We start from the raw sequence: 12,585 nt of genomic DNA on the forward strand, positions 1-12,585 counted from the left end.
ATTACAGAAACGTGGTTGCAGGGTGGCCAAGACTGGGAATTAAACATACAGGGGTATCTGACGATTCGGAAAGATAGACAAGAAGGGAAAGGAGGTGGGGTAGCTCTGTTAATAAAGGATGATATCAGGGCAGTTGTGAGAGACGATATTGGCTCTAATGAACAAAATGTTGAATCATTGTGGGTGGAGATTAGAGATAGTAAGGGGAAAATAGTCACTGGTGGGCGTAGTTTATAGGCCCCAAATAATAACTTCACGGTGGGGTGGGCAATAATCAAGGGAATAATGGAGGCATGTGAAAAAGAACGCAGTAATCATGGGGGATTTTAACCTACATATCGATTGGTGAAATCAAATCACACGGGGTAGCCTGGAGGAGGAATTCATAGAATGCATACGGGATTGTTTCTTAGAACAGTATGTTACAGAACCTACAAGAGAGCAAGCTATTTTAGATCTGGTCCTGTGTAATGAGACAGGAATAATAAACGATCTAGTAAAAGATCCTCTCGGAATTAGTGATCACAGTATGGTTGAATTTGTAATACAGATTGAGGGTGAGGAAGTAGTGTCTCAAACGAGCGTACTATGCTTAAACAAAGGGGACTACAGTGGGATGAGGGCAGAGTTGGCTAAAGTAGACTGGAAACACAGACTAAACGATGGCAGAATTGAGGAACAGTGGAGGACTTTTAAGGAGCTCTTTCATAGTGCTCAACAAAAATATATTCCAGTGAAAAAGGGCGGTAAGAGAAGGGATAACCAGCCGTGGAGAACCAAGGAAATAAAGGAGAGTATCAAATTAAAAACCAATGCGTATAAGGTGGCCAAGGTTAGTGGGAAACTAGAAGATTGGGAAAATTTAAACGACAACAAAGAATGACTAAGAAAACAATAAAGAAAGGAAAGATAGATTACGAAGGTAAACTTGCGCAAAACATAAAAACGGATAGTAAAAGCTTTTACAGATATATAAAACGGAAAAGAGTGACTAAAGTAAATGTTGGTCCCTTAGAAGATGAGAAGGGGGATGTGGAAATGGCTGAGATCTTAAACAATTATTTTGCTTTGGTCTTCACAGTGGAAGACATAGAAACCATGCCAGAAATTGCTGGTCACAGGAATGTGGGAAGGGAGGACCTTGAGACAATCACTATCACTAGGGTGTAGTGCTGGACAGGCTAATGGGACTCAAGGTAGACAAGTCCCCTAGTCCTGATGAAATGCATCTCAGGGTATTAAAAGAGATGGCGGAAGTTATAACAGATGCATTCGTTATAATCTACCAAAATTCTCTGGACTCTGGGGAGGTACCAGCGGATTGGAAAGCAGCTAATGTAATCCCTCTGTTTAAAAAAGGGGACAGACAAAAGGCAGGTAACTATAGGCCGGTTAGTTTAACATCTGTAGTGGGGAAAATGCTTGAAACTATCATTAAGGAAGAAATAGCGGGACATCTAGATAGGAATAGTGCAATCAAGCAGACGCAGCATGGATTCATGAAGGGGGAATCATGTTTAACTAATTTACTGGAATTCTTTGAGGATATAACGAGCATGGTGGATAGAGGTGTACCGATGGATGTGGTGTATTTAGATTTCCAAAAGGCATTCGATAAGGTGACACACAAAAAGTTACTGCAGAACATAAAGGTACGCGGAGTCAGTGGAAATATATTAGCATGGATAGAGAATTGGCTGGCTAACAAAACGCAGAGAGTCGGGATAAATGGGTCCTTTTCGGGTTGGAAATCGGTGGTTAGTGGTGTGCCACAGGGATCGGTGCTGGGACCACAACTGTTTACAATATACATAGATGACCTGGAAGAGGGGACAGAATGTAGTGTAACAAAATTTGCAGATGACACAAAGATTAGTGGGAAATCGGGTTGTGTAGAGGACACAGAGAGGCTGCAAAGAGATTTAGATAGGTTAAGTGAATAGGTTAAGATTTGGCAGATGGAATACAATGTCAGAAAGTGTGAGGTCATCCACCTTGGGAAAAAAAACAGTAAAAGGGAATATTATTTGAATGGGGAGAAATAACAACATGCTGCGCTGCAGAGGGACCTGGGGGTCCTTGTGCATGAAACTCTTTTGAGTTCCTTGTGCATGAATCTCAAAAAAAAGTTAGTTTGCAGGTGCAACAGGTAATCAGGAAGGCGAATGGAATGTTGGCCTTCATTGCGAGAGGGATGGAGTACAAAAGCAGGGAGGTCCTGCTGCAACTGTATAGGGTATTGATGAGGCCGCACCTGAAGTACTGCGTGCAGTTTTGGTCACCTTACTTAAGGAAGGATATACTAGCTTTGGAGGGGGTACAGAAACGATTCACTAGGCTGATTCCGGAGATGAGGGGTTTACCTTATGATGATAGATTGAGTAGACTGGGTCTTTATTCGTTGGAGTTCAGAAGGATGATCTTATAGAAACATTTAAAATAATGAAAGGGATAGACAAGATAGAGGCAGAGAGGTTGTTTCCACTGGTCGGGGAGACTAGAGCTAGGTGGCACAGCCTCAAAATACGGGGGAGCCAATTTAAAACCGAGTTGAGAAGGAATTTCTTCTCCCAGAGGGTTGTGAATCTGTGGAATTCTCTGCCCAAGGAAGCAGTTGAGGCTAGCTCATTGAATGTATTCAAATCACAGATAGATAGATTTTTAACCAATAAGGGAATTAAGGGTTACGGGGAGCGGGCGGGTAAGTGGAGCTGAGTCCACGGCCAGATCAGCCATGATCTTGTTGAATGGCGGAGCAGGCTCGAGGGGCTAGATGGCCTACTCCTGTTCCTAATTCTTATGTCCTTATGTTCTTATTTTCTTATGACGGGGGGGCGGAGGGAGAGCGAGAGTGATGGGGGCGGGGGGAGCGAGAGTGACTGGGGGGGAGAGAGTGTGACTGGGTGGGGGGAGAGATTGACTGGGGGGGAGAGAGAGAGGCTGGAGAGGGGAGAGAGAGAGGCTGGGGGGAGAGAGAGAGGCTGGGGAGGAGAGAGAGAGGCTGGGGAGGAGAGAGAGAGTCTGGGGGGGGGGGAAGAGAGAGAGGCTGGGGCGGGGGGGGAAGAGACAGAGTGACTGGGGGGGGGCAGAGAGAGAGTGACTTGCCGGGGGGAAGAGAGAAAGAGTGACTGGGGGGAGGGAAAGAGAGAGAGAGAGTGACTGGGGGAGGGAGAGACAGTGGCTGGGGGAGGGAGAGACAGAGGCTGGGGGAGGGAGAGACAGAGGCTGGGGGAGGGAGAGAGAGAGAGGCTGGGTCAGGGGGTGGGGGGAGAGAGAGAGGCTGGGGGAGGGAGAGAGAGAGAGGCTCAGGGGGGAGAGAGAGAGGGAGACTGGGAGAGGGAGTGAGGGAGGGAGACTGGGAGAGGGAGTGAGGGAGGGAGACTGGGAGAGGGAATGCGGGAGAGGCTGGGGGAGGGAGAGAGAGGGAGAGGCTGGAGGAGGGAGAGAGAGAGAGAGCGGCTGGGTGGGTGGGGGAAGAGAGATTGACTGGGGGGAGGGAGAGAGAGTGACTGGGGGGAGGGAGAGAGAGTGACTGGGGGGAGGGAGAGAGGGAGAGTGACTGGGGGGAGGGAGAGAGAGTGACTGGGGGGAGGGAGAGAGAGTGACTGGGGGGAGGGAGAGAGAGTGACTGGGGAGAGGGAGAGAGAGTGACTGGGGGGAGGGAGAGAGAGTGATTGGGGGAGGGAGAGAGAGTGACTCGGGGGAGGGAGAGAGAGAGGCTGGGTGGGGGGTGGGGGGGTGGTTGGAAAGAGACATGGGTGGTGGGGGGGGGGGCGGAATAGATAGGAGTTTGGGGGGATTGGAGGGGAGAGAGGGAACTCAGGGAAGATGGTTCACGTTCTCCCACCCCTACAAAGCATATCGTTGGTGTGGATAAAATCCAGAAGTCACGACACTCTCACTATTCTCTTCATACCCAATAAACCGGTTAACAATCTGTACACAATGCTTGGCCCATCTATGGTGGTGGTGGTGGTGGGGGGGGGGAGCGGCAGGAAGAGGATGCATTCGCGCTGGGGTAAGGCACTTCGGCTGGGGGAGGCGTGCACTTGGACTGCCGTAAGGCACATAGAAACAGAGAAATTTACAGCGCAGAAGGACACCATTTCGGCCCATCATGTCCGCGCCGGCCGACATAGAGCCGCACGGCCCTGGGTCAGCAGCCCTGAAGGTTACATATAAACCGATGAGCAATGAACAATGGCGGACAGGTAAAGAGCATCCGCCCCAACCAGTCCGCCTCCCACAACTGCGACACTCCCTGCACCGAAACATTTTACACACCACCCCAACCGAAGCCATGTGATCTCCTGGGAGAGGCAAAAAAGCAGATAAAAACCCAGGCCAATTGGGGAAAAAAATCTGAGCAAATTCCTCTCCGATCCATCCAGGCGATCGAAACTAGTCCAGGAGATCACGCTGGCCGTATTCGATTCCCTGTAGTACTTACCATCGTATCTGCAGCAGCCAACAAGAGGTTATCCAGTCTAATCTCAATTACCAGCTCTAGGTCCATAACCCTGCAGATAACGGCACTTCAAGTGCCCATCCAAGCACCTTTTAAAAGTGGTAGGTATAAAGTCCTTACTCTACCGTATGAACTCCACGAGGCACATGCTGGGGACAAGGTCAGTCTGTGACCTTAACTCTTTATTCACAGGACTCCCAAGACGATGACCCTGCGTGGGACCTCCCTTTTTATACCTGTGTGATCAGGTAAGGAGTGTCTCCCACAAGTTCACCCCTTGTGGTCAAGGTGTGCATCTAGGTTGAGTGTATACAGTAATACAGTGGTGTTACATTGTGGTTACATACATGACATCACCTCCCACCCCCAAAGTCTTATTGGGATCATAGGTTTAGTCTTTCAGGTGGTCTACGCTCCCTCGTGGAGCGGCGCAGTTGGGGCTCTGGTTGTTGGACACTGACGTGAGTGTCTGTCACCTGTGGTGATTCCGGCCTGTCCGGGCTGACTGCAGGGACTGTGCATTCTTCTGATTGCTCTTGTTGCTTATTCACTGGCGATGTTGTGAGCTCCATCTCATGGTCTTCTTCAGGTTCCTCCATGTCCATGCTGAACCTTTTTTTTTACTTGGTCCAGATGCTTACAGCATATCTGACCATTGTTGAGTTTTACCACGATGACCCTATTCCTGCCTTTGTCAATTACAGTGCCGTCAAGCCATTTGGGCCTCATGGCGTGATTGAGGACGAATACAGGATCATTTATTTCTATACATATCCCCCTCAAATTACGGTCATGGTACTCGTTTTGTGACTTGCGCTTGCCCTCAACTATGTCGGTCAGGACTGGGTGAATGAGGGACAACCGAGTTTTGAGTGTCCGTTTCATTAGTAGCTCTGCGGGCAGGACCCCCGTGAGCAAGTGCGGCAGGAGACGCGATAGGCCAGCAGGAGACGTGATAGGCAGCATTGTAGGGAGGGTCCTTGAATCCTGAGCATACCTTGCTTAATGATTTGGACCGCACGTTCCGCCTGGCCATTGGAGCCCGGCTTGAACGGCGCAGTCCTGACGTGGTTGATGCCATTGCCCGACATAAACTCTCGGAATTCGTAGCTTGTGAAACATGGGCAATTGTCACTAACCAGGATGTCCGGCAAGCCATGGGATGCAAAGATCACACGTAGGCTTTCCACGGTGGTGGATGTCGTGCATGAATTCAGAATGATGCACTCGATCCATTTCGAGTACGCATTTACCACAATAAGGAACATCTTTCCCATGAACGGGCCCGCGTAGCCAACATGAATGCGTGACCATGGCCTGGTGGACCAGGGCCACGGGCTGAGCGGGGCCTCCCTGGGGGCATTACCCAGCTGGGCACACGTTGTGCACCTGCGAACACAGTGTTCCAGGTCTGAATCAATTCCAGGCCACCAAATGTGTGACTGGGCAATGGCCTTCATCAGTACGATGCCTGAATGCTCGCTGTGGAGTTACCTGATGAATGCCTCCCTGCCCTTCTGGGGCATAACTACCCGGCTGCCCCACAGTAGGCAGTCGGCTTGGATGGAGAGCTCATCCATCCATCTGTGGAACGATCTGACCTCCTCAAGGCATGCTCCGTGTGCGGGCGCCCAATCCCCAGTCAGGACACATTTCTTAATCAGGGATAGGAGGGGATCTCTGTTTGTCCAGATTTTGATCTGGCGAGCTGTGATGGGGGAGCCTGCGCTGTCAAAGGCATCGACAACCATGACCATCTCGGCGCTTAGCTCCGCTGCCCCCTCAGTGATGGCCAGTGGAAGCCTGCTGAGCTCGTCAGTGCAATTTTCAGTGCTGGGCCGGTGCCGGATGGAGTAGTCATGAGCAGTCAGCGTAAGAGCCTATCACTGTATGCGAGCTGATGCGTTGGCATTGATAGCCTTGCTGTCTGACAACAGGGATGTTAATGGCTTGTGGTCCGTCTCTAATTCAAACTTCCTACCAAAGAGGTACTGATGCATTTTTTTTACACCATAGACACATGCAAGCACTTCTGTCTCGACCATCCCATATCCCCGTTCTGCTTGAGAGAGTGGAGGCATAAGCCACAGGTTGTAGTTGACCCTCAGCATTGCCCTGCTGCAACACACACCCAACCTTATAGGACGATGCATCACATGTCAGAACCAATTTTTTACAGGGGTCGTACAGGGTCAACAACTTGTTTGAACACAGTAGTTTTCGCGCCTGATCAAAAGCCCGTTCCTGACAGTCCCCCCAAAACCAATCGCAACCCTTACGCAGGAGCACGTGTAGCGGCTCCAACAACGTGATCAAGTTCGGCATAAAGTTCCCGAGATAGTTCAACAGTCCCAGGAATGAACGCAACTCCGATGTGTTGCAGGGCCTGGGTGCTCGTCGAATCGCCTCTGTTTTGGATTCGGTGGGCCGAATCCCATCTGCAGCAACCCTCCTGCCCAGAAACTCAACCTCAGGAACTAAAAACACACATTTAGACTTCTTGAGTTGCAGGCCTACCCGGTCCAGTCGCATAGCACCTCCTCCAGGTTGTGGAGGTGTTCCTCGGTGTCTCGACCCATGATGAGGATGTCGTCCTGGAATACGATCATTCCAGGAATGAATTTAAGCAGGCTTTCCATGTTATGTTGAAAAATCGCGGCCGCTGATCGAATGCCAAACGGGCACCTGTTATAAACGAACGAGGTCCTCCGCTTTCTGGAGCGGGTATTGATCTTGTAGGGACACACGATTGATGGTGGCCTTGTAGTTGCCACAGATCCTGACAGAGCCATCTGCTTTTAGGACGGGAACAATGGGGCTCACCCAGTTGCTGAATTCAACAGGCGAGATGATGCCCTCTCTCAACAACCGGTCCAATTCGCTCTCGATCTTTTCGCGCATCACATATGGCACCACTCTGGCTTTGTGGTGCACTGGACTGGTATCACTACTTTAGTGCCTTTGAAAGTCCCAACGCCAGGTTGGAATAGTGAATCGAATTGTTGTAGGACTTGTGAGCACGAACTTCGCTCCACTGAGGACATTGCATGAACATCCCCCCATTTCCAGTTCATCTCGGCTAACCAGCTCCTCCCCAACAGTGCGGCCATTGCCCGGGACAATCCAGAGCGGCAGCCGATTCACTAATCCATTGTGTGTGACAGCCATCATTGCACTGCCTAGCACCAGAATGATTTCTTTAGTGTAAGTCCGTAATTGTGTCTCAGTACATGCTAATTTGGGTCTACTAGCTTTAAATGGCCATAGCTTCTCAAATTGCTGAACGCCCATGAGTGACTGGCTGGCCCCAGTGTCCAGCTCCATGCGTACTGGGATACCGTTTAATAAAACCCTCATCATCATTGGTGGCGTTTTGGTGTATGAACTGTGAATATTCACCACATGGACCCGCTGAACCTCGGCGTCCATCGATTTGCCCCAAAGGTCATTCCTGCCTCAAAGAACCCTCTTTTGGTCCATCCGCCTCATATGTTAGTCTGGTTGCAGGCTTCCTGCACATTTGAGCTAAATGGCCACTGAGATTGCAGTTCCTGCAGACAAACTGTTGAAATCTGCAAGATCTAGCTGAGTGTTTCCCCCCACATCTCCAGCATGAGTTAAAGTTTCTATTGTTGGGAACAAAGGGACTATGGCCAGGAATTCCGCGCTGACTGTCCCTTTGTCTGCTCTTAAGTACCCTATTAGTGGGTGTCAATGGCCCCATCCCGGGCCGCATTGTCCACTGTGATGGTGTGAATGTCCGTTCAGCCTGCCATTGTCTCTGTTGAACTCCTACTCTGGGGTCTATTGCTGCCTGGGGAGTGTCGGACTGCCCCTGCCTGCCTGCGGGGCTCTGAGTCGCATCGATGATGTTGACTCCCTGATCCATCGCCGCGTTAGAGGCAGATTTGCGCGCCGATATTATTTTCATCTCTTCCTCCCCCACCACGAAAGTTTGAGCTATCAACGTCGCCGCCAAGGTTAACTCCTTGTTCTCAATTAATTTGTGGAAAATTACCGCATGACCGATGCCCTCGATAAAGAAGTCCCTTAGCATCTCCCCCCTGCAGGCGTCTGTGAACTTACAGAGGCTGGCCAAACGCCAGAGGTCCGCTACGAAGTCCGGTATGCTCTGTCCTTCACAACGTCGGTGGGTGTAGAATCTGTATCGGGCCATATGTATGCTACTCGCTGGTTTGATGTGCTCCCCGATCAATTTGCTAAGTTCTTCAAAGGTTTTGTCCGCCGGCTTTTCGGGTGCTAGTAATTAATTCATGAGCGTGTCAGTCTTTGGCCCGCAGCTGGTCAGGAGATGAGCCCTTCGCTTGTCGGCCGCTGCATCCCCCAGCCATTCTTTGGTAACGAAGCTTTGCTGAAGCCTTTCGACAAAATCGTCCCAGTCTTCCCAACACAGTACCATTCCTCTGTGCTACCGGTGGCCATTCTCGTGGGTCGTGAATTCCCCTTTCTCGTTGCCAATGTAAAGTCCTTACTCTACAGTATGAAACCACATGCGGCACATTCTGGGGACAAGGTCAGTCTGTGACCTTAACTCTTTATTCACAGGACTCCAAAGACGATGACCCTGCGTGGGACCTCCCTTTTTATACCTGTGTGATCAGGTAAGGAGTGTCTCCCACAAGTTCACCCCTTGTGGTCAAGGTGTGCATCTAAGTTGAGTGTATACAGTAATACAGTGGTGTTACATTGTGGTTACTCTTTGGAGTCCTGTGAATAAAGAGTTAAGGTCACAGACTGACCTTGTCCCCAGAATGTGCCGCATGTGGTTTCATACTGTAGAGTAAGGACTTTACATTGGCAACGAGAAAGGGGAATTCACGACCCACGAGAATGGCCACCGGTAGCACAGAGGAATGGTACTGTGTTGGGAAGACTGGGACGATTTTGTCGAAAGGCTTCAGCAAAGCTTCGTTACCAAAGAATGGCTGGGGGATGCAGCGGCCGACAAGCGAAGGGCTCATCTCCTGACCAGCTGCGGGCCAAAGACTGACACGCTCATGAATTGTGAGGGTTTCTGCATCCTCCACCCTTCCAGGCAGTGAGTTCCAGACCCCCACAACCATCTGCGTGAAGATGCTTCCCCTCAAATCCCCTCTAAACCTCCCACCAACCACCTTAAACCTATGCCCCCTCATAACTTTGGCTGGCCCTTGCTGTCTTCTGGGGCGCTCTGCCCTCTGTCACTTCAGGAAGTCAAAGTGGATCGAGTTACAATTTGCAAAGTCAGTGAGACCTTGGGATGGGTGGTTCCAGTTATACATTTCTTGTGAAACTTCAGGGTGTGGCTTATCCTCCAAGGGAACCAATCATAGACAAAGGGTGGAGCATGGTGGCCATTTTTGCAGTACAAATAGCGCGTCCAAAAAAAAGGAAATGGAAAAAAAAATAGGGGCAGAGGTTATGGTCTGAAATTGTTGAACTCGATGTTGAGGCCACAAGGCTGTAAAGTTTCTAAATGAAAGATGAGCTGCTGTTCCTCGAGCTTGCGTTGAGCATCATTGGAACAGTGCAGGAGGCCGAGGACGGAGAGGTCGGAGTGGGAATGGAGTGGAGAATTAAAGTGACAGGTGGTCAGAAGCTCAGGGTCACACTTACAGACTGACCGGAGGTGCTCTGCAAAGCGGTTACCCAATCTACACTTGGTCTCCCCAATGTAGAGGAGACCACTTCGTGAGCAGCGAATACAGTATACTAAACTGAAAGAAGTACAAGTAAATCGCTATTTCACCTGGAAGGAGTGTTTGGGGCCCTGGACAGTGGAAGGGAGGAGGTAAAAGGGCAGATGTTACATCTCCTGCGCTTACACGGGAAGGTGCCGTGAGAAGGGGAGGGGGTGCTGTGGGTGACTGCGGAATGGACCAGGGTGTCGCGGAGGGAGCGGTCCCTTTATCTTACTGAGTACCACCTCCTTAGTGATTGTGATTGTGTTAAGTTCCTTCCCCCCCTATAGCCCCTTGACTATCCACTGTTGGAATATTGTTAGTGTCCTCTACCGTAAAGACTGATACAAAATATTTGTTCAGAGTTTCTGCCATCTCCATGTTCCCCATTACTAATTCCCACATATAATACGTGGCAGGCCATTAGCCTGATCGGGAGGGGCTGTTCCAATACTGTACTCCCATTGGACATGAGTAGCCCGCTGGATGTTAACCCAGTGATCAGAGGCCGAGCTCTGCCTGACTTGCCCCCAGTAGCTTGTATTACTGTATTAGTGTTTGTTTCAGTATGTGAGCTGGAGCTGTTTTAATAAAAGGTGGCAAGGGATATTGGAATTTGCCTGGATGTGTTGAGTTTAGACACCCTAGTCCTGCAAAGGAGGCTTAACCTAAAATTAAATTGAAAACCCAAGAGGGAAATTACCCAGGTCGATATCTTCCATTTGAAACCTCTGCGAATAACCGTATTTACTGAAGAATCCGTCAAAAATCTTCTCCTTTGCTTGTCCGATAGTGTCACAATCCAGAACATCCACCTCAACAGTGGGGTTACTGTCCAGATCATTGTCTCCCTCAGCCTCAGTGTTCAGTTGGAATGAAACATCCACTTTCTACCAGGAGAGAAAGGAGACACTTAAAGAATATCTTCACCATTTCACAAAGGCACGGCTAACCTCCTCATTTGAAAGCAAAAGCATAGCTTTGAGTGAAGCATCATTCCTTAGTTACAAAATGAGGGAACAAGGCTGCAAGAATTTGAACATTGGGAGGGTTATTTCAGAAAATTCTGCTCAATTCTAGATCTGTTGATGATAGAAAGTATCACTGATCGATGAGAGGTATTTTATACAATTACTGCAAGAAACCAGCAGTGTGGCAATGGCCTTCTCTTCTCCGTACCACATTGGGAGCTGGGTATCAGGCAATATTTTTTGAAAAGAAATCCTTAATTTACATCTCGTGCAATTGGTGTCTGTGCACTGTGCAAAACGTCACAGTGATCTTTCAGACTTTGGGCACTTGGGATCTTTCCCAAAATGGATTATTGGATTTTCAGAAGGTATCTTCTGAAAATTGCATCATTCACACCATTTATAAATGGTTTGAAGAACACTCCTGTTCTTGCAGAATTGCCGTTGATTCAAGCTACAGTCAGGTGAGAAATAGGGAGAAATAAAAAGAATTGGGAAAGATTTGGGCCAAGTTAACAGGCAGGATAGGAACTGAGAGATGGCTATGAATAAATGTGAGGTAATATAATGAAACATAACATATTCAAAGAGTGTCAATTAGTAAATGTGGAAATGAAAAAAAGATTCAGGTGTGATTGTTGATAATTTGCTCGAAGTTTACAGTCAACGTGAAGCTGTAGCAATGCAGTTTTTCAAATACTAGGATAGGTTTTGAGGGTGTTTGACTATATTTTGAAACAGATTATTTAAACCTGATATAAATCAGCGATAAGGTCACATGCAGAACAGGGTTTGTAGCATTGAGACCTATCTTTCTAAAGGGCATCATTGTGTCAGTGAAGTTCTGGATCAATAACTGGAAGGGTAATTTACACTAGAGGCCATAAGACGAATATTGCAGAGCTGAACTTGCTTTCAGTGAGAAAATATAATTGAAGGACACATAATGAGATCTTTAAATTGCAGAGAGGCATAGAAAATTCGTAGGCTAGTTGATTGAGGGTAAGAGTGAAGAACTACAGGGAGAACTTTTAAAATCAATAAATCTCAAGTGAGGCTTGAGAGAAGAAGAATTTTATTTTCCCATAAAGTATTGGATCTGGGGAATGGATTTCCATCAAAAGCAGGAGATGCTGATCAACTCCGTGAAACAGCAGCTGGATAAATACCTGTTTGGGAATGAGAGTGAGGGTTTAAGGATTGGGTGTAACTCGAGGTAATCAAATACTCTGCAGTGGGTGTACTGAACCCAAAGGACATGGGCTTCAAACCTCCCACGGACACAAGAACATAGGGACTTGTTGAATGTTCTTTCTGCAATATTGTCAACAGTTATCTCCAGGCTATGTATTTTACTGCATCATTTACTTATAGTGGGGGTGGGTCAGAGAAATTGGTGATGGGGGCTGATTTACAATACTGGCCGTCCTGTTTACAAGGTATCCGACAGGGGAACAGAAGCTGA

General features: G+C 48.6%; 1 protein-coding gene across 1 annotated transcript in view; it reads right to left on the reverse strand.

The window, feature by feature from the left end:
• Positions 1-12,585, reverse strand: part of plxnc1 (plexin C1) — a 270,507-nt gene that overhangs the window by 63,253 nt on the left and 194,669 nt on the right. Inside the window, exon 25 of the mRNA XM_070896776.1 lies at positions 10,853-11,039. Within this exon, the coding sequence (XP_070752877.1) occupies positions 10,853-11,039 (187 nt within the window). The remainder of the gene's footprint in view (positions 1-10,852; positions 11,040-12,585) is intronic.

This window comes from Pristiophorus japonicus, chromosome 13 (assembly GCF_044704955.1).
Source record: "Pristiophorus japonicus isolate sPriJap1 chromosome 13, sPriJap1.hap1, whole genome shotgun sequence".
Taxonomy (NCBI): Eukaryota; Metazoa; Chordata; class Chondrichthyes; family Pristiophoridae; genus Pristiophorus; species Pristiophorus japonicus.